Here is a 24,380-nt window from a genome sequence, read left to right on the forward strand (position 1 = left end):
TAGTTGTATTTCTCAAGGAATCACTAATACAGGTAACCATCAGCTTTTTGAGAAGGAACGCCAAGGCATCTATTATCAAAACATTTTAAATCATCATATTTGTAATATTCTTTTGAAACATGTATTACACACAAACAATGTAATTTTTGTTATATATATGATGTTTGTGTTTACTTTCTTTACAATATTCAACTATTATAATACTACGTGAAGTCACCCACCCCCGAATGTTTTCGTCATTTTGGTTTGGGGGTCTGATAGATTGGTTTGTATCCATATACTTATTATGAATCAGCTCATATATCTTTACTTAATAATTCTTGTTTAAGTTTAGAAATTCTTAAAATTTCTAGTTCACTTAAACTAATTTTCTTAAAATTCTGAAGTAACTTAATATCTTAGAATACTAGGGTTTATCACTACCCAACCCCCCACTTAAATATTTCCTATGGTTTGTATCCATATACTTATTATGAATCAGCTCATATATTGAGCTTCCAACAGTTTAAGTCTAAATACCAATCCGTGATATTTAGTTCACTTAAACCATTGCTCTGATACCATGATTGAAAGACCCCAACTTTCGTATTTATGAAAGACCCAAACTTTCATACTATTTCAAAAGATTTTTTAAGTTACTTCCTCAAAACATGCTACATGCATATTTATAAAACAATATTTTATATTGATAAATTGATTACAAAAGATTGGATACAAACCGACTAAGTTTTATTACATTTTCATGTCTACCCAGGAATCTACTATTCATATACATACATGAACATTAAAAATACAGAGAAATACTATTAACTATTCTAAATCTTTCAGCAGTATAAAGCTATATTGGAATACTCATCACCTGCAATTGTTAAATATTGAGAGGAATAAGCGATAACGCTTAGTGAATTTAATAAATAGATACAATATAATCTTATGCCTTATATATACTTCAATGTGGCAAAAACAAAGAGGAACACAAGACATATGTGAAATCATGTGACAAACGTTCATATCAATCAAAGACTTTATTCAAAGATATACTTTTTAGTGAGACATAACGATTTCAATACTTGATATGCATCAATAAAGCTTTGGCCCAAATGGCACAGAAGACATATAAATTTCTGATTAACATTTTGATAGATTTCAGGCTTATAGCCCTGTCTAACCATTTGCCAATACCATAGAATAGAGTTCATTCTCTTACGGAGTCATGCTCTACATGGTTAGAGGCTACATATCATTCCTATCAAACCTTATGCCAATGCCATAGAATAGAATTCATTCTCTTACGGAGACATGCTCTACATGGCCAGAGGCTACGTACCAGTACCAATGTGAATCTAAGTCCTTTCACTGATCACATGGTCAAATGTATTATATTTGCTATAAACATAGGGAATAAAATAATACGGAAGAATAACTCAGAATAATAGCACTGAGAAGCACATAGCACATATAACACATAACATACAATTGTTCCTATATACTGAACTCACCTTAAGTTAACCAGAGGTTAAAATAGTAATTTGGACAACACTTCGGCTTAAAATATGTCTTTCTATGTTGAAAACCGGGAGCTTAATTGAAAACCGGGCTCTGCGAAGATAGGGCTTCAAAACCGAAAAGATAAAATTTTCGGGCTTCTCAGGGGTCTCGGAATGTGTTTCGGGTGCTAAAATTGATATCGGGGCTTCGAAAAAAAGTCAAAATAAAAAAAATATGGAAAAAGGGGCTAAAATTGGAAACTTTCAAATTCTAGCCGGGAGGGTTCGCACCCTCCTATTTATAGGGCTGAGGTTCGGATCCGGAGAGGTAGGTGGCAGCAGCAGCGAAGACAACATGGCGCAAAGGCGAGGCTCGGATGCGAGGGTCGGAACTTGGCGAAGCGAAGCTCGGACACGCAAGAGGGGGCGGCGGTGGCGAAGCGAAGCTCGGACACGCGTGCGACACGCGTCGCTTTTCCGACGTGCCACGACTCCGGTGACGCACCTGCTTCGTGTGAGGTGACGTGGCCGGTTACTATTCATGCGAGATTTCTCGTTTTTTGAGCCCCGAACTTCTAAAATCCATAACTTTCGCATACGATCTCCGCTTTTGACGTTCTTTATATGCACGCGTAGCTAAAATTACGCTCTACAACTTTCGTTTAGACTTCGTCGGCTAATTTTGAATTTATTTTTAATATTATTATTTTTAACAGACTGGGACAGGAAAATCCGTTAAATATTCATAACTTCTTCATCCGACATCCGTTTTCGTCAGACTTTTTACCGTTGTACTACAAATGATGAGACCTTCGATTCTCGTTTAGGATGTATCGGTCAAATATCGCTCGATCTAAAATTCGAGTTTTTAGCTGTCTACTGCTAAGTTGAAACTTCGAAAAATCATAACTTCCTCATACGAAGTCAAATTTTTGCGTTCCTTTTATTGAATTTCTTGGTTTAACGAATACTACGACTTTCATTTAGATTACTAAGGCTAAAAATTAGTTTATCAAACACTCACTTTTTACGTCATTTGGCGTCGTGCCGGTTTTGTCGCGGATCTTCGGTTGGTCATAACTTCTTCGTTATAACTCGGATTTCGACGAGGTTTTCGCCTACAGTTTCTAACAAGATGATTTACAACATCAAATAATAAAATTTTACTTATTTCAAATTTTATATTTTCGCTAAATTTCACTATTTGGCTATTAATTGGAATCTCATAAGACTTCCAATATTTTATGAGTGATTCTAAACATAGTTTTACTTCATTTCTAGTAAAAACTAGCTGTTAGAACTCTCAACACTCAATTTTATTCACTTTTAATAATAACAATACACAATTTCATAATGTGTATGTTACAGTCTGATGGCTTACAAACTTTGATTACCACAGGAACTCAACAACGTACACCCTACCTTTCAAGTATCGAACCTAAAAGAAGTGTTTGTCCGATGAGACCCTTGTTATCCCTCTGGACGAAATTGAAATCAACGAGAATCTCCAATTTGTAGAAGAGCCAGTAGAGATCATGGATCGGGAAATTAAAAGAACTAAACAAATCCACATACCCATTGTGAAGGTCCGTTGGAACGCCCAACGAGGACCAGAATACACCTGGAAACGTGAAGATCAGATAAAACAAAAGTACTCGCATCTCTTTCCTAGAACTCTTCCTTAGATTAAATTTCGGGACGAAATTCCCTCTAACAGGGGGATGATGTGACAACCCGATATTTTTCAAACCAATGTAACATTCAAAAAGTCAAATATAACGAACTATTTAGAATCAAAGAAATCAGCGTAAAAAATGAAGTCTTCTAAAATCTAAATTGGGATGCATAAAGTGTTAGATATCGTACCAAGGTTTCCAAAAATATATAGAACGCCCAAATCTGACTTCGTATTAAGAAGTTAAGACCAATCGAAAATCCACAGCACACTTGGAAACACTGATAAGCGTAAAAAGTGAAAGTTCAATAAAATACTTTTTAGCCTTAGGCTTCTAAATAAAAGTCGTAGTATTGTTAAGCTGTAATTATGGATAAAAGAATTATCAAATCTGACTTCATATGAGGAAGTTATGATTTTTAGAAGTTTCAGAATAGTAGTAGAAAGCTAAAAACTCGAAGTAGAGATCGAGCCATTTTTAGCCGATGCAATTTAAACGAAAGTTGAAGATCCCAGCAAGAGCATCGCAACGATAAAAAGACAGACGAAAATGGACATCGGATAGAGAAGTTATGGATTTTTAACGGACTTTAGTAGTCCCGACCTACTAAAAATATACTATTAAAAATAAAATCAAAACTAGCCGATGGAGTCTAAATGAAAGTTGTAGAGTACATTCTCACCTATGTGTGGATATAAAGAACGCGAGAATCGGAGCTCGTACGCAAAAGTTACGGAATTTAGAAGTTGTAAATCCAATTTACGCCCAGCGTACTCAGGCGCAGAGTCTCGTCCCATCGGCTAGCAGGCTAGCTAGGCTTAAGTCGTAAGCGCTGACGACTTCGGAGTACGCCCAGCATACAGGGGGGGGGTGCTCCAGCACTATAAATAGAGTGCATGAGCTCCGGGTTTTGGCACACATTCTCAACTCCTCTCTCACTTTCACACTCTCTTGAGCTCCAGAAGCTATCCCGACACCCTCGATTCCATACCCAAGCCCCGACGGAGGTTTCACGCTACCGAGATCCCTGAGAAACCCGAAGACGCAGCTTTCCGCTGTCGAAATTCTGCTAAATTCTCGTCTCAATATCTTCAAACCAAACATGTGAGTTCATACCCCTACATTTTCATGTCTTTTGTGGTTTAGGGGGGGGGGGGGGGAATACAAGTGCAATACAAGAAAAACTAATCATACAGATTTAAATACACCACCTATATTTTATAAATGTTAAACAACTTCGACATCAACGTATAAACTATATACAATGTTAGTATTACATCAAATTTTTATCACCAAATGGTACACATTTTCAGAAAAAAAAAACTATAATGGGTATAGTTTACAAGCTATTCATTACATCTTTACGTAAACATTGTGAAAATGAAATACTTTCATCTACATGAAATATAGACTTTTCTTTCCTAAATCTATTAATACTAAGTGTTATGAGATATTCAACTTCAACGTACTCGCAAGTACGCATTTCAAGCCCTGTATTATAAACCATAATCTCTTGGAGGGAGAGCGTGATATTTGTGTATAGATCTATACGAGATTGACAACCCCACACCTAAACTGTTAGCCACAGTTAGACCGACAGGTCTGGGGTGACAAACATCATAACACTGCAACGCCTGAAGAACGTTGTTACAGGCAATCTGGGTCAATAGCATGGTTTTAAAACTCACACGGAAGTATTAAATAAGTTTGATTTATGAGACTCTTGAATGTATTCAGTAAATACATATTTTAAGTATAAATTCACTTTCATAATTTGAGCACGAAAGATACTATTGCACTCCAGCCTTTGGAACTTTTTCAAGCTATGGAAAGGAAATATTGGATTTTCTGGAAAACATATTCATTTATTTTTACTAAAAGACATACAATTTTCAGTACAAAAACACTTATGAACTTACCAAGTTAATTGTTGACACTTTTTCAAAACTACTTGTATTTCTCAAGGAATCAGTAATACAGGTAACAATCAGCTTTTTGAGAAGGAACGCTAAAGCGTCTATTATCAAAACATTTTAAATCATCATATTTGTAATATTCTTTTGAAACATGTATTACACACAAATAATGTAATTTTTGTTATATATGATGGTTGTGTTTACTTTCTTTACAATATTCAATTGTTATGATATGTGAAGTCACCCACCCCCGAATGTTTCTGCCATTCTGGTTTGGGGGTGTGACACGGGTATTCCGGTTAAAAAAACCGAAACCGGATATGTAAAAAATTGGAACTGAGTTTAATGGATCGGAACCAATTTTTGTACATTTTATAAAGTTTTTATATAGGAAATATAAATAAATATGTAAAAAAGCTTATAAGGTTATGAGTATTTTTGGTATAGAAATTTGTATAAAAAATAGTGTCGGTTAAATCTAATATATTATTTATACATTTTTTATATAAAGAAAATGAATGTAGGATTGGAGATGATTGTTTATCATAATCTCAATTTGCATATGAACTCTCATAATAATAATAAATAAATAAATAAATAAAAGAGAGAAAACATTGAGTAAATGGAAAACTTATAGATATGAAGCATGACATTCATCTAACAAAATCTCAGTTTATCTCTCATTCTCCTCTCTGGTGAACTTTATTTGTAAGAACCATAATTTATATGTAATATTAATATTAGATAAATGGTTATAAGTTTGGTTTTATACGTTAAAGAATGGTTTAATTAAAAATGATGATTTCGTCATTTGTAAGAAATTTTGAAAAATTGGCTTATGCAATCGCTTAAATACATTATACTGTAATAACTTTTGTAATAAGTTATGGTGTTTGATTTGAGTGCATTTGACTATATAATAGTGTATTTGATCAAAAAGAGTAAAATCGATAGTTTTATTATTTTAGTACCAACTTGTTTTTTTGGCTTAATGGGTTAAAGTTTTATAAGCTTTTAGTCTATTTACAGTGGATCTTTTACAAAAAGTTATATATTCATTTTGTTGTTTGATTATTCTAACTATTTTTTTTAATTAGAACCTTTAATCATGTTACAATTAACTCATCCCTATGAACGTATAGTATATATTACAATCACATAACTAAAAGCTCACATTTCACAGTAATATTAAACCAACTTTGTAATATCACGTTATTTAAAAAAAAAAAAAAAAAAAAAATCAATGCCGTCAATAACCTAAATATAATTTTTTGTTTATTAATTTTTTTTATAACGGTTGAAACATTATCCGATTGAGGTAATTATAAAAAAATAATAATAATAATAATCCATGTTTTCTGATTCTAAACCCATTTTGCCCGGTTCCACTTTATCCAGTTTCCTATTTTTGAGTTTTAGGTTCTAAACCCGTTTTACTCGATACTGTACCCGGTAGGGCTGTGCATGGGTCGATTTGGGTCGGTTTTGGACCTAAACCCAAACCAACCCATAAATGTTCGGTTTCTGGTTTTCAGAACCCAATATGATCAGTTTCTGGTCGGTTCGGTTTCTTGGGTTCTGAGGTCGGTTTTTCGGTTTCTTGGGTTCAACCCATACACTTATGGGTTCTGAGTTTAAACCCATTTTCCAGAAATTAAGCAAGAAGTTAAATACTTCAAAAACACTAAATTGAAGTTAAATACTTCAAAAAACATGAGTCTTACAACCAAATAGTCTAATACAAGTTACAACCAAATCCCGAAATAGTCTATTATAACAAAAAAACAATCAAGTTTGAGTCGGTTTCACGTGTTGGATGGGTTGGTTTCTTGGTGCGATTTGTCAGTTTTAAGTATGGGTCGGTTTCTCGGGTTGGATGGGTCGGTTTCTGGGTAAAAACCGAAACCGAACCCGACATTTCGGTTTTTAGAAAATTCAAAACCTAATCGTCGGTTTTGCTTCGGTTTCGGTTTTTTTTGTTTCGGTTTCGTCGGTTTCTCGGTTTGTTGGTTTGGGTTTGCTCATCCCTAGTACCCGAAACCGAACCGGAACCGGTTCCTATATACCAGTCCGGTTTCCAGTTCTAAAAAATCTCGTTAAATGGTTCCGGATTTTCCGGGTCCAGGTCCATCTGATTTGGGTTTGGACCCACTTTCATCCATAATGGTTCATTATCTTTATATTCATGTACAATGTTGGTTGAAATGATCCAAACACGTACATAAAAACTATCTGTTGAAATAAAGTATCTAACACAAAACATTCCACTAAAAGGCCGTAAGGAACTACCTCGCACCTAAATGAAACTAGTTGTCGCATTAAAACTATCTTCTAAAACAAACTATTTGTACCCGTCGCTTAGCGCGGATAAACGGCTAATATATATATATATATATATATATATATATATATATATATATATATATATATATATATATATATATATATATATATATATATATATAAGGTGTGAAACCCGTATGTTATACGGATTTGATAAAAAAATTAAATGTGAAAGTTTAAACAAAATTTATTTAAATTTGAAATTTTAGATTTGAAATTTAAAATTTAAGATTTGAATTTAAAATGAAACATATTAAATATTATATGAGTACTAATATTGTAATTTGTTGGTTATTTTCAATTAAAACAATTATTAATTGAGGTGTAAATATGATTGTTAATTGAAAAAAAAAATTGATAAAATGACAAATGGAAAAAAAAAAAAACATTTAATCAAAAATACCAAAAAATAACATATGTCTAAGTTAATGAGAGGATGACATGTGGTAAAAAAATTCTTTTTATTTATTACGAAGAGAGAAAGAGAGTAAAATCAACTAGAAACCAAACAGGGTCTTGAAAGAAATTACATGTCTACACACATAGATAGAGAGAGAAAGAGAGAGAGTAAAATCAACTAGAAACAAACAGGGTCTTTAAAGAAATTACAAGTCTACACCCGTTATCCGTTATCCTCTAGGCTCAACTATTTTGACAAATACAACAAAGGAACTCTATTTTGACTTTATAACATCTTTTTATTGATATCCGGTATTCCAGTTTCTAGAATATAACATTAGGTTGTTAATGCTACCTCATTACTTAGGTTGGTAATGCTACCTCATTACTTAGGGATGTCCAGAACTTTCAAGAAGATATATATACACTTTTAACAAAACAAAAAACAATTAAATTTAATCTTTTCTCAAATAAAATATATAAAAAAAAATACTTCTAAAAAAGAGTTTTAGGTTATTGTTAAAACTTTATGAGAACATAGCCATTCATGCATCAAACGTTACTATCAAATAACTAACGATTTTGTTATTTTGTCAAACCAATAAATAGGAAATAATATATATATATATATATATATATATATATATATATATATATATATATATATATATATATATATATTTTGAAAGAGAAAACTTAAAGATTTGCATGAACTCAAGAATTGTAATCTACTCATCATTTCTCAAAACCAATATCACCAATATTCATCAAATGTTGTCCGGATCAATGCTAAAAAAATATTTGATAAACTTTTTTTGTTTATTTTTAAATATGCATAGATGTACATTTAAATATACATGCAAGTATATTTATGTTTTCTATGTATTTTTGACATTTTCAAGTTGTGATTATCTTAAACGTTTCTATTATTCTTATGTTGGTTTTGAAAATTATTGAAAAAAAAAAACACAAATATGCATGCATGTGCTTTAAAAAAAAACAAACCGTCAAATCTTTTTTTTAGCATACATATGGTTTAGACGCACTATTTGGAGAATATTGGTGATCTTAGTTTTAAAAATTGATGAGCGAATTAGAAGTTCTCAAGTTCTCGTAAATCTTGATGTTTTAAAAATAACTCATTTGTGTGTGTATATATATATATATATATATATATATATATATATATATATATATATATATATATATATATATATATATATATATATATATATATATAGAGAGAGAGAGAGAGAGAGAGAGAGAATTACTAGGAGGATAAATCTAAATCTTTAATCTCAAATAATTAATAAAGATGGTGACGTTTTTGTAATTACATTCAACTTTTTTTTTGCTTTTCCTATGAAGGACAAATCTTAAAGGGGTATAATGGTCTTTATACATCTCTAAAACCATCTTTTATGAACACACAAAGACATTTCTCCTATTTTCCTGGTATCCTGATATGAACACTCAATTCGTCTCTGTGGATTCTGGTTTCTTGATTCATGTGTGTTAAATATTTGTAGATTTTATAATCATTGTTGGATATTGCTTTGAAGTTCATAAATCATCTTCAATCATTCAATTTTTGCTTAATTTAGGTACTTCGGGGGTGCTTCAATTTTTATTTTTAATTTCAGTAAAAACAAAATAATGTAAACTTCTTATCCTTATTTTTCATGTTTGATTTGCAGGTTTTTATGCTACTGATGATCGTATCTATAAATGATATGTGATTTGACATGATAAAACTTAAATATAACTACTATTTTGTGATTTTTGAAACTATAGTTTTCATCTTCTTCTCGATTTGAGCTTCAATATATATATATATATATATATATATATATATATATATATATATATATATATATATATATATATATGAGAATGAATACTAAGATCAATTCTTTTATGTTTTTGAGTTTTGAAACAATTTATGGATGAAGAATCTATTAGCGGATTAGATATATATATATATATATATATATATATATATATATATATATATATATATATATATATATATATATATATATATATAATTAGGATTGTTAAATATTCATTCCTATTTTATCTACATATTATGTAGTTGTATTATTTGTATTTATCCTTATATATCAGGGATTGTTATTCTATGGAAGGCGTCGATGCTTTAACCAGAACGTCTGTTATGGTATTAGAGTAGTAAACGAACCCTAAAATCCTACAACACCTACCTCTATCAATCAAAGCTACAGTTTTGTTGATCTTCCATTGCCATCTTTATTCTCCATGACCAAAGATGATTCTGGATCGGGTGAGGTAAAGGTCACGGCCTTGCATCCTGCGTACAATGTAACAAATGTTCAGACAACGATTCGAACCTTAGATGGCACCAAAGTTACCTATTTCTCATGGACTAAGTTGTTCTGTCTCCATGCCAAAGCCTACAAGGTACTCAATCACATTGATGACACTCCTCTACCGATATAGACAAACCCTTCTTATAACCAGTGGGTGGAGATCGATTCCCTGGTCTTACAATGGATCTATAGCACCCTGTCTGACAAACTTATGGTCCAAATCTTGGAGAATGACACCATGACTCAAGCTGCCTGGAAAAAATTGAAAGCTAACTTTATCAACAACGAAGGTTCACGTGTTACTGCTCTCGAACATGAATTCTCCAATCTCACTCTTGGAGCATGTTCATCAATGGAAGCCTACTGCCAGAAACTCAAAGATTTAGTAGGTCAACTTGGAGATGTTGACAATCCGATCACCGAATCCGTACTCGTTTTGCAAATGGTTCGGGGATTACCACCGGAATTTGATGTTGTAGGGGCATACATTAATCAAAGTTCTCCCTCATGGGAGACAACATGTAGCATGTTGCAATTAGAGCAACATATGCAAAACGCCCGACAAAACCAGACGCACACGGTCCTCGCTGCATCCGGACCACCACAACAGAATGGCAGCCAATCCTCCAACAACTACAACTATCACAACTATCCAGGAAAATCTACACGGGCTCAAGGAAATCATAGTTAAGCCTCCAACCAAGGTTCTAAATGGCGTGAGGCGTGGCATGGCGGCATGGTCAAGCCTCAAGCTTAACGAGCCATGGCGTTTTTCAAGGGGTGATGTAAGGCGGCGATTTTGTATTAATTTAAAATTATATTACCACATAAATATAAATTTATATTAAATATAACTACTTTTTATAAGTGTTAGATGAATAACTAGTTACAAAATTTTAACGAAAACCACAATACCTGTATCTCCGATTAGAAAAAGACATAACAAAGAGCAAAAAATCATGTCTCAAACGAAAAAACACGTGCCATAACATGCCATAACACGCCATGGCGCGTCATATCATGCCTTGCCACGCGTCACACCTAACAGCAACGTTATGAGGCTTTTCGTAACGGCGGAGCCATGCCTCACGCCATGACGCGCCTTTTAGAACACTGCCTCCAACTACTCAAGCACTCGACGACAACAAACATAATGGTCGTGGATGTGGTGCAAATGGTCGGCATTGTGGCTGGAATTTTAGGGGCCGAGGTCACGGACAGCAGCCTTGGAACCAATGGAACCAACAGACCTAGAACCTGCCACCATCACCATACCCATCACATTGATTGAACCCACCTGGTTGGGTTAATTATATGTTTGGGTCCAACAATCCTTCTCAACCACCAAGGCAACATCAATAGCAACATGGGTTATACAAGCAACCTCCGTTACAGTCTCTCTCTGCCTCAATGGCAGATCCTAGTCCATCTTTTACCGAGTACTCAGACTACTACCCCTCTGACTTAGCCTAAACAACACAATAGGTTAATCTCAACTCACCTGATCTAGCTTGGTATATGGACTCCGGTGCCTCAACACACCTTACACCGAACCCAAGTAAAATCTCCACTCACATGTCTATTTCACCTATAAACTCCATTTTTATAGGTAATGGGTCTAGTTTACCAATTCATGGGTCAGGCCATACCATGCACCACACCCCATCTCGTTCTTATGCCTTCAAAAATATTTTATTCACTCCTACCATTATCAAAATTTTATTATTTGTTTGCAAGTTTACCAAAGATAACCAAACTTCAGTTGAATTTGACCCATCTGGTTTCTCTGTAAAGGACCTCAAGACCGGAGCACTTCTTTCTCGTCATGATAACACGGGCGATCTATACCCTTTCACAACACCAGTACGCTCATCTGCTCTTCTTGCTACCTCTCAAGACCGATGGCATACCAGATTGGGTCATCTGAGTGCCCAAGTTTTAGATGTGCTTTGTTCTAATTTTTACATTTCATGCAATAAAACTATTGGGTCATCTTTCACAGACAATCACTTTCACTCCATTTGATATTATTCATTGTGATCTCTAGACATATCCTGTATTGAGCAAAATAGGTTACAAATATTATATGGTTCTTATTGATAATTTCACTCATTATATACGGGTTTATCCCCTCAAATATAAATCTGCCACATTTGTCAGTTTCAAAAAGTTCTATAAATTAATCCAAACTCAGTTTAATCAGAAAATTAAATCATTCCAATGTAATCTCGATGGTGAATTTGACAATAATGAGTTTAAAACTATAGCCCAAACTCATGATCTTGTTTTCCGTTTCTCTTGTCCACAAAGGTCCTAACAAAATGGACGGGCTGAACAGATGATCTGTCGTCTTAATGATATCATCCGTACCCTTCTCACTCATGCCTCGCTTCCCCAATCCTTCTAGGTTGAAGCACTTCACACCGCCTCATATCTCCATAATATCCTTCCCACAAAACGCCTCAATTTTTCCACACCTGCATTTGCCCTTTTTGGCCGCCACCCGTCTTACAATCATCTTCGTACTTTTGAGTGCACGCGCTATCCAAACACATCAGTTACTCAATCTCACAAGCTTCAAACTCTCTCCATTAAATGTGTTTTCCTTGGCTACCCAGACAATTTTCGTGGATATCATTGATATGACCCTTCTATCGGCAAAGTCCATTTGTCTCGTCACGTTACCTTCGATGAGACCTCCTTTCCCTTTGCCGACTCATCTCCCCCCTAGTCCTATGACTTCCTCGATGATCCACTATTTCCATTGGTTTACTACATATCAAACCTTCCCACATCAAACACTTACCAACCTTCAACCCCACCATCTCCTCCCACCGCCCCACCACATAGCTCTCCCATACTTACATATTCTCGCCAATCAAAAGCACCACCCACCGCTCCACCTGTCTCCACTGTCCTACCCCTTACCGTTGAAATAGAAGATCACCAGCCTTCTACTGCCTCCCTGTTACCTTACTCTGACCACCCTTCTACGACCCCACCACCAAACCCACCTGCTTCTGCACATCTGATGACTACTAGTGCCAAGGCAGGGGTTACCAAACCAGTTACCCACCTAAATCTTCACACCTCTATAGCCCAATCTGACCCAAATTGGTTACTAGATACGGAAGATGAGGTTAACGTATTACAAGCAAATGGAACATGGGAACTAGTTCCTCGACCAACAGATAACCCCATTATCAGGTGTATGTGGTTGTTTCTCCATAAGTTTAAAGCAAATGGATCACTCAACAGATATAAAGCAAGATTGGTTGTCAATGGGAAATCCCAAACTGTGGGAATTGACTGTCATGAGACATTTAGTCCGGTTGTAAAACCAACTACTATTCACACTGTTCTTAGTCTAGCTGTATCACTGGGATGGCTCATACATCAATTGGATGTCAAGAATGCATTTCTACATGGAGATCTCCATGAGACTATTTTTATGCATCAACCTCCAGGATTGTGGATGCTCGCTTTCCTTCTCATGTATGTCGACTTCGGAAATCTCTGTATAGACTCAAATAGGCTCCTCGTGCCTGGTATACTCTGTTTGCAACCCTTTATCACTTCTCATGGTTTCCAGAGCAGTACTTGTGATTCTTCACTATTTGTTTATCAGCACGGACAACATCATGCCTACATATTGTTATACGTGGATGACATTATCTTGACTGCTTCTGACACTGGTTTTCTACGCAGCATTATTACCTCTCTTTCATAGGAGTTTGCCATGAATGATTTATGTACTCTTCACCATTTTCTGGGTTTCACTGCCACACATGATCAACATGGTTTATTTTTTATCGTAAGCTTCTTATACTTGTGATGTACTTAACGAGCTTCTATGGCTTCATGAAAACCCTGCACTACCCCGGTGGATACGTCTACTAAACTCAGTGCCACAGCAGGATCACCTCTTCCCGATAGTACCTTATATCAGACACTTGTCGGTGCTCTACAATACTTGACGTTTACTCGTCCAAACATTGCATATGTCGTTCAATAGGTATGCCTTTTCATGCATGCTCCACATGAGCCCCACTTTCAGTTCACGAAGAAGATTTTTCGGTACCTCCAAGGCACCATTGATTATGGTTTATAACTTGTTGCATCCCCGCCTCACACCTTGACAGCTTACTCTGATACCGATTGGGGTGGATGCCCCGATTCTCGCAAGTCTACCTCATGTTATTGTGTATTTCTTAGCAACAACCTTGTATCATGGTCTTCTAAGCGACAACCTACTATTTCCCGCTCCAGCGTTGAGGCTGAGTATCAGGGGGTTGCTAATGTCGTTTCAGAGACTACTTAGCTTCGATCTTACTTGAGCTTCATGTACCGCTACGAAAGGCGATAATTGTATATTGTGACAACGTTTCTGCAGTCTATCTGTCACAGAACTCGGTTCAACAACAACACATAAAACATGTGGAAATTGATATACATTTTGTGCGTGAGAAGGTTCGTATTGGTGAAGTTCGAGTTCTACACATCCCTGCATCCATGCAGTATGCCGACATATTCACCAAAGGCTTGCCACGCTACTTGTACTAGATGTTCAGATCTAGTTTGAGTGTTCGACCTCATCCCGCTCAACCTGCGGGGGAATATTAGTTGATTACATAGATATAGGATATATATATATATATATATATATATATATATATATATATATATATATATATAATTAGGATTGTTGAATATCCATTCCTATTTTATCTACATATTCTGTAGCTGTATTATTTGTATTTGTCCCTATATATAGGGGATTGTTATTCTATGGAAGGCATCGATTCTTTTGACCAGAACGTCTGTTAGAATTTACATAAAAGCATCAAAGTGAAACTTGATACAACAAGGCGTTCGATCTAATGTCTCAAAGAAACAAAAACTTGAAAATTTTGAATTTTTAAATATTTTGTTGTTGTTTTCATTTTGTTTATTGTGAATCCCATGGATTTTTTTAATCTTAGTTCATTTAATCAAATATGTGTCGTTTGTTTTTTATTTGATCATATAATTAAGTTTCTTATTTTCGAAATCATTGATTGATGATTATATGTAATGGTTATTTGCATTATATACTAATTATTGATCATTTGCTTATTGTGGATTGTGACAAATGGTAAATTTAGGTCAACGTCCGATGATCAAATCACCGCGAACTCCCTTATAATAGACCTAATGTAATGTATTTCACACTTTTCAAGAAAAATAAAGTTTTTATACTTAGAGATGCATGTTGAATACTTTAATCTTCGATGGTTGTAGATCATTGACGAACAAACACTATTCATAATACATAATTAATACATTAAAAACAAAAGTTTTGATTAAGTATTTTCATGTACAAATGGCACTCTAAACGGATAGAGTATGTACATAAGATTATGTGGATATAAAGAACGTCTAAAACAATGATCGTTCGAGAAGTTATGACCATTTTAAGGAAGCAAATCAGTAATATATTTGATTTTCTAGTAAATGAACTTTAAAGCGATTCGTAGGGTTAGATACACATTTCGTTAAGTATTTTTGAACGTATTTTTGGAATCAGACAACCCTCTAATATTTGTTTCCATTTTCGAAAGTTTCATATCACAAAGTTATAACACTTTCGCAAACACTGTTTAATCGTGATAACTGGAATATAATTGAATTCCGACTTCAAACACATTTTTGATAGAGTTTAGTCTTTCGTTATAAAATTGTGTTTACATATTTGGAAACTCTATATTCAGGACACCGAACTAATGTTTTCGAAAAAATGTGAGAAGTCATTTTTCGTTGGATTTATGCATGTGGTTTGAGACGACGACACGTGTCGCGATTGTGGTGGATCCGGTTGGCGTGATGTGGGTGCAACAAGTGTCAATTCCTCATTTCTTCTTGAAGGCTATAAAATGGAGAGAGTAGCTACCATCTCTCCCACCGAAATCTCTTTCTATCTCTCCAAAATCCTCTCTCTCTCTCTCTCTCAGCTAGCATCTCCGGCGACCAAACCACCATCGGCCACCGTCCCTCTACCTTATGCTGCCACGAGCCACTACATGTTGCATCCCTTCTGCCAACTGGAGCTCTGACCAACAGCCCCCTCTGACGACAGAAAACCGCCTTCGGCAATCGATTTTCTGGCAAAATTTCGTGGTATTCTAGCAAACTCCGTCGACCTCCGATGGCAGAAAAAGGGCAGTTTCCCGACTCTCTTTTTCTCGGTCTACAACCATCGTAATTTGTTACGTTGAAAGGAGGTTTCGTTTGTGAAGTCCCAAATCACAATATGGTTTCTTATCTCGATAACGGTTTCTACACACGCTTTGAAAGTGAGTTCACGACCCCACTTATAAACACTTTAATGCTTTCAGGGGAGAATAAGTGCAAAATACTCATTAGTATTTTAGATAACCGTTTTAATCTATAATTTAAATACTTATATAATGATAAAAATGGTTATATATGTGTTTGATAAAAACTAGTTATTTAAACTAATAACACACTTGTTTTACCAAATCATATATATATATATATATATATATATATATATATATATATATAAAGAGAGAGGTTCAAGTATTCAAACTAACTATTGTGTGGATGTAGAAATAATTGTAGGCCAATCAAAATTAAAATAATTAATTAAATAAATAAATAAGGATAATTTAGTAATTTGATAAATAAATTTCACAAATACTCCCTATAATCATGCTAACATTCACTTTTAACCTAATTTCTCAATTTTTATCTACAATCGTTCCTATAACACCACCACCCATTCCGCCTAATACTAGCGACACCCACCTATTTTACAGGTGAGGCGTATGATTCAATTTGCCAAGTCTGCATCTTCCTCTTCAATAGCTCTACTCTTCCACCCAAAAAATCCCTATTTGTCTACGTCATATCGTACGGCTCTTGTCACACCCCCGAACCAGACGGCGGAAACGTCCGAGGGCTTGCCGTGACTCAATTGTATATCATAACATTGAATATATATGAAACATAACAACATTCGTTACCATTCATCAACATAGTACAACCAGTAATGTTTACATATCAAACATTGTTTAAACAGTACATTCCCAAAAATTAAATTGTTTGATTCGTACATAAATAAACTGCAACCTTCACTGAATGCGATTTCCTTTGATTCACTGGTTCCCTGAGAATACAAGTATTTTGAAAAACGTCAACATATGAAATGTTGGTGAGTTCATAAGTAGTGTTTAAAATCGAATGTTTGTATTGTTTGAAAAATCACCAGAAAATCCGATATTTCCTGAAAAGAAAAGTTTTTAAAAGATTTGTGAAGATCCATAGGTATGCTTTGTTTGTTTCTATACTTGTAAAGAAAACGTTCATTGAAGTTGTATGCTTTTCAAATTTGTGTGTATTGAAAACCCTAGGAAAACCCGATGTTCTCCTGGTTCCTTGAATTACGTGATGTTACATTGAAGCCATTGCATAGCGTATAGTGTCAGTCCCGGGCGACGTTGGAAGGTTCTCGAGCATTGATTATTTACTACAAACCCGCGTTACACAAACACCCAGTTTGTAGTTATACTAACGACTCCGAAGGTGTCGTCGGTACTAATCACGTTATCCAATCGCCCTGACTATGAGTGGTCCCACATCCGAAGAGAAAGAGGTCACGAAGACCCCGGTAACTCCGTTAGCCGGTTGGGGATAAAATGTACGAGGGGTCCCAGACCCGTCTCGCATAAAATGTAGACCTTACTAGCAAGACCAAAGGACCCTTGGGGACCGGTGGTAAACAAGCCATTGAAAGTCCATTTACGTTGTGTCGGATCGGTAAAACCCAACACTCTGTAAAAAAAATGTCTTCGGGCCTTAAGATCAGGTCATTGAGCTAGCTAGGCTCAACGAACAAGATTTTACACTTGTGGGGCCCAAAGATGGTGCATAGACGTCTGCGCACACTCGTATGTGTATGTATAACCAAACGTTACTTGTATGAGTTGTAGTGTTAGTAGTTGTAGATTTTTATTGGCTCGAGACCGAGCCAATTCGTTTAACAACGACTTTTGGTATTGTAATGTTTTGTATTTCGTTGATAGTCACGATGCCATTATTTGATCAAATTGTGTATATTGAACTAGCCTTGAAATATTTCTGTTTTCAGCCCCTCATCATTTGTAAAAATTACATTTTTAACCCTTTATATAAAATACTTCCCGGTTTAGTCCTCAAACTATTTTTCTTGACATTTTAATACCAAAAATTATTGAAATTAATATTTTTCAACATATTTTTCATAAAAACAGTTTAAGTTCCTGGAAATGCAGTTTTTACGGTTTTAACCCCTTCTTTTCGCAACTTTTACAATTTTGGCCCAATTTGGAAAATTTTTGCAATTTTGGTCCTTTTTAAATTTAAAAAAAAAAAAAAAAAAAAAAAAAAAAAAAAAAACATTTTTAACCTTTGAAAAGGAGTTGGAACACTTATAGTCCACTGTTTTACAGAAGGTTACAGTTTTGGCCCTCCAAAACAGAAAAATTTGCATAATGGGCCTTATTGGGCCGAAAATTACAATTTTAGCCCATTAAGCTTAAAATTTATGATTTTAGTCCACTAAATGAGTATATTTCCAGAAATTTACTTATGAAAACTGTTTTAGCACACTTCATCCATCAGAATCTGTGGAATGTCGTTTTGGACCCTTATTTTTGCATTTTTCACATTTTAGGCCCAAAATTTGTGTTTTTAACCCAAAGAAATTATCATTAACTACTTAGCCAATTTTTCTTGAAGCACTTAGTGTTTAGAAATATATTTGAAGTTAAAATCATGTAGCACAAGTTACATCTCGGTTTTGATGAGTTTTGAGGCTAGATCCAACATAAAAACACATAAAAGCATACATATAAGCATAAAAATCATACAAGGCACACAAATACATATAGATCTACACATATGACTTGTATTCTCCCCCCAAAAACAAGTGAAAACAGAAAAGAGGGGGTATGAAGCTCACCTTGGGGTGTTGGTTCGGTTTTTGCAAGGGAATGGAAGGAAAAATGAAGTGCTTTTGGCCTTGGTTCCCTTTGATGAAGATCTCGAGTTTGAGATGGTTCTAGGATGCTAGATCACGATTTTTGCATAGATTAGGGAAGGATTTTGATAATAAAAGAATTTAAACCATAGGTCTATGCATAATCTTACCTTAGGAGATGATTTATTTGCAAAATCCCTTTGGAAAGCCTCTAAATTTCGAGATCTTTGGAGAGGGGAAGGAGAGAGCTTCTTGAGTGAGTCTAGAGAGAAATGAGAATATTTTGTGTGTGTGTGGTGATGCTCTCGGCCGAACAAGGAGAGAAGAGGGAGAAGAAGTGATTTTGATATGATGTTTGCTTGGAAACATGTGTGGCATGCATGGGAATCCAACATGTAAAAGTGAGGTGTCAACCCAAGGTCAACTCCCCCTTTTTCCTTGGGCTTGGGCCGAGAATGGAGAGAGGAGAAGGAAAAATTTGGGCTTTTGCCCCTAAGCCCAACATTAGAGGTAGTTTAGGGTATTTATTGGACTTATAAAATAAAATTGTGATTTTTATGCTTTATTAAGATAGGTTAGGTTAAATTATGGATCAAAACTTGTGTTTTATTTCATCCTAGGTTCTACCTAGCCCAAATTATTGAAATAAACGAGTGTGGGTCTAATTAGAGCCCAATTAGGGTCCTAAACCCATGATAGTCCAATTGGAAGGTCATTGGTCCATTTGGATCCAATAAGGAAGTCTTAGTCCAAAATGGACTTAACAAGAGCTTCTAGAGTCTCCAATTGTTTGATGACTACTTATAGTACTTGTATTTGATTGAAGTTTTTGATTCACATTAGGTTGAATGCATAGATTACACGGCTCAAAATTTACAGTTGTGACAGCTCTCCTTACCAATTTGGCGATGCAGTAACCCCAGCCCACCCTTCTGCCATCCTCTCCCTCCCTTGTGCCTGATCTAGGCACCGAAGGACTTAGAAATAGGTCACCGCCCCCGACGTCGCCCTCTCTCAGCAAAAATCAACATTTTCGTTGAAGAGCTTGCCTCTCTCCCATCACTTGATGTGGGAACAAAGAAAAGGATCGAAAGGCTAGCTATGAAGGTTGGCAAGAATTTGTTTAATTTTATGCAATCGTTTTGTGGAGTTGATTGAAGAAAATTAGTGGTACCAATGGATATCTTGGATTAGTGGATTAAGAAGCTTTAAGAACGAGCAAAACGATATCCTGAATGCTTGAAGGGATTTGCTTGGTAGTGTGAATTAATGTACATTCCCTTTATTTTTATTTTTCAAACAAGTGAGTATTTTGCACTCAAAGTGTTTGATCAAATATTTGAGAGATAAAAACTTGAGTTTTAGTGTCAATTTAATTTGATATGTGGGTGATCTTCTTCTTCAAACATAATATTTTGATGGGTGAACATGTGATGACTCACAAGAGCAAATTAGGCACATAAACCATCCCAAAGCTTCGTGAAGGGCCTGATGTAACTCCCCGATTCTCGAATACGAATTTATGGATATAAATTCTCATGAATTCAAGGTCTACTCAACGAGTTGGTTGCGTGACTCGTCGAGTAGCATCGGGTTTGGGCCACGTGTTTAAGTGACCAACTTCCCGAGTCGGAAGAGTTACTCGACAAGATGGATTTGGAGGGTGAAACTGTAACGACCCAAAATTTTTTTATCCAAAATTTTCATTTTTAATTAAACACCTTGCAAAACATTTGAAAATAAACAACATTTGATCATATCGTTTCTTAAATCATGTTACGTGTCTGAAAATCAATACATGGAATCAACCATAGTGTCAGAGTACAAATCCAAGAACAATCTCATAATGCGGAAAACAAGGGGTGTGTATGATGTGCCGCTACCGTGTCAGCTCCTTCCCCTTCGCTGAAGAGGTACCTGAAACAAAAACTCTAAATTGTAAGCACGAAGCTTAATGAGTTCCCCTATAAAACCACATACCATACAATCATATAATGAACAGCTAAGAGATACGGGCCTCGCCCACACTCATGGAGATACGGGCCTCGCCCACACTCCACTAACTAGGAGATACAGGCCTCGCCCACACTCCGCTATCTAGGAGATACGGGCCTCGCCCACACTTCGCTATCTGGGAGATATAGGCCTCGCCCACACTCCGCTATCTGGGAGATACGGGCCTCGTTCACACTCCGCTACTAAACCATAACATACAAGTATCACACAAACAACAAGTATAAACAATTCTACCACACTAGCATATATCATTATCAAACTCAACTATGAGATACGGGCTCTGCCCACACTCCGGTACTATCATATCGTCTATACAGGCCGGCCTTGGTGCCTTAGACCCGTTCCTACTGGTAGGAAACTCACCTCGAAAAGTAGCTACCAAAAGTCTGACTGTCGGACATCTGACTGCTGCTCCGAAAATCCTTCGGCTACCAATCCATAAACATAGATTAGCTACTCATAAATACCCTCAGATCAAATGACTGACCTACCCCTGGTCCAAGGTCAACTCCTTGGTCAAAGTCAACTTCCAGTTGACTGGACTCACCGAGTCATGGCACAGACTCGTTGAGTCCTTCTCCTACTAGTCTGGTCCTGCACACCAAGTCCCTCTTCCCACTCACTGAGTCACCCTTAACTCACTACTTGGGACTATAGAACCGACTCGCGATCGGACTCGCCGAGTCCAAGAACAACTCGCCGAGTTTGAAGAACAACTCGTCGAGTTCCAGGCAATATTCATATGACTCGCCGAGTCTAAGGCCACCTTCATAAAACTCGCCGAGTTCCACCTTGGGACTCGACGAGTCCCTATGACCCATTTCCCATACAGAAAAAAAAATCTGAGACATGCAACACTTCCAAACCGTAGATCCATGTTCCTTGAGCATGCTTATCATGTAAAGTTGCAAAGTTTACGTGCATACATGGCCCTATAAGCTCAAAAAGGCAAAATCAAGCTCTTAATGAGGTCATACACTCAATGGGGACCTCAATCACTTCAACCAAAAAAACTTTATACTTCTAATACACCCATAAGGTCCAAATCTAGAGTCCTTTCAGAACATAGAACATTAACACATGGAGCTTGAGGTTTTAGGGCTTGAAAACCACTAATTTGGGACAAAAAGGGGATCTAATGAACTAGTGATCAAGGTAAGAACTTTTCTACCTGAATGGAAGCTTCTCACAGTGTAGATTCCGGATCTATCTCCCCTCCTTGCACACTTCAACCTCTTCCTTCTTCTTCTAAGCTCCAAACCTTCTTCACAAAGCCAAAAACACTCTCAAGAACAATATGGGGGCTAGAGTTTCGCTCTACATCTCTCTGGAAGTGTTAGGGACAAAGGAGGCCAAGTTAGAGTGTTTAAATAGGGTGCAAATACCCGGATTAGGGTTTTTGCCCAAACAGGGTCTACTCGCCGAGTCCAAAGTTCAATCCCCGTGCCTTATCCCACTCCTACTCGGCGAGTTGGCCCATCAACTCGCCGAGTCCAAGGCAAAATGCAAAATTTTAAAAATGTAAATTACAAGGACTACGTATCGGGAACCAGGTGCTACAAATCTCCCCGACTTATCTTAGACTCTGTCCTCGAAGTCTGCTGCTCGATCCTGAAACAGCTCGGGGTAGTGCTCCATCATCTCTTCCACCGGCTCCCAAATCCACTCCGATCCCTTCCGGTGCTGCCATTGCACCTTCACGAGTTCCACCCTTTTGTTCCTCAGATCCTTTGACTTCCTGTCGAGAATTACCACAGGCCGCTCGATGTAATTCAGGCTGTCATCAACCTGAATATCCTCCAAAGGCCCCACTGCCGAGTCGTCAACCAAACACTTCTGCAACTGAGAGACGTGGAAAGTGTTGTGGATCTGGCTGAGTTCAGCTGGAAGATCCAGCCTATACGCCACCTTGCCCACCAGGGCTACAACCCTGAATGGCCCGATGTACCTTGGGCCTAACTTTCTCCACTTTCTGAATCAGATGACGCCTTTCCATGGCGACACTTTCAGAAGAACCATATCCCCGACTTGGAATTCCAAGTCTGAACGGCGCTTGTCAGTGTAACTTTTCTGCCGACTTTGAGCAGTCTGAAGCCTGCTCCGGACCTGCTGAATCTTCTCTGTCGTCTGGAGCACCACTTCAGTGCTTCTCATGACCCTCTGGCCAACCTCTCCCCAACATATCGGGGTCCTGCATCTCCATCCGTACAACATCTCGAAGGGAGGACGGTCAATACTTGCGTGGTAGCTGTTTTTGTATGAGAACTCAGCTAAAGGAAGATAGGTATCCTAACTACCACCAAAATCTAGCACACATGCCCGCAACATATCCTCAAGATTTTGGATGGTCCGCTCACTCTGACCATCCGTCTATGGGTGGAAGGCAGTGCTAAAATGCAGATGAGTGCCCAACTCATCATGAAACTTTTTCCAAAACCTGGAAGTAAAAAGCACATCTCTGTCTAAAATCACTGATGCTGGCACCCCGTGCCTCGCCACTATCGCCCTCATATAGATGTCGGCCAACTTCTCAGCCGAGATGCTCTCCTGAATCGGAATAAAATGGGCGCTCTTGGTCAATCGATTCACGATGACCCATATAGAATCCACTCCTCGCACGGTCATGGGAAGCTTCATGATAAAATCCATCGTAATATCCTCCCACTTCCACAATGGGATTTCCAACGGCTGCATCTTGCCATGCGGTCTCTGATGCTCGGCCTTGACCTTCCTGCAAGTCAAACACCGCTCGACGAACCAAGCCACATCCCGCTTCATGCAGGGCCACCAATAGTCCAGACGAAGATCCCTATACATCTTCGTCGCCCCGGGATGAATGGAGAACCGGGATTTGTGCGCCTCCTCTATCAGAACCTGACGCACGCCACCAAGATAAGGGACCCACACCCTACGGTGAAGAGTCAATAACCCTCGGCTATCATATTCGAAGGAGGAAACTTGCCCCACAATCCGATCACTCTTCCGATGCTCCTCCTTCATACCCTCTTGCTGAGCCTCCTGAATCCGCTCCAATAGCGGAGTCACTACTGTCATCCATAGACAGATATCTCGGATTGGCGCTGCCTTACGGATAAGCGTGTCAGCTACCATATTGGCCTTCCCTGGGTGATAAAGGATCTCACAATCGTAATCCTTTACCACATCCAACCACCATC

General features: G+C 36.9%; 1 protein-coding gene across 1 annotated transcript; it reads left to right on the top strand.

Annotated features, from left to right (window-relative positions):
* The first annotated feature begins 10,407 nt into the window (after positions 1–10,407).
* On the top strand, positions 10,408–10,860 carry LOC145002624 (uncharacterized). Its single transcript, XM_078961858.1, has one exon. The coding sequence runs from the start codon at positions 10,408–10,410 to the stop codon at positions 10,858–10,860; it is 453 nt and encodes a 150-aa protein (XP_078817984.1).
* Positions 10,861–24,380: the final 13,520 nt, after the last annotated feature.

The sequence above is a fragment of the Lactuca saligna genome, chromosome 6, assembly GCF_052625555.1.
Source record: "Lactuca saligna cultivar CGN05327 chromosome 6, ASM5262555v1, whole genome shotgun sequence".
Taxonomy (NCBI): Eukaryota; Viridiplantae; Streptophyta; class Magnoliopsida; order Asterales; family Asteraceae; genus Lactuca; species Lactuca saligna.

What these genes read in the sequence shown, in the direction of transcription:
- LOC145002624 (XM_078961858.1), top strand. Translation starts at nt 10,408, where the DNA reads ATGACTCAAGCTGCCTGGAAAAAATTGAAAGCTAACTTTATCAACAAC.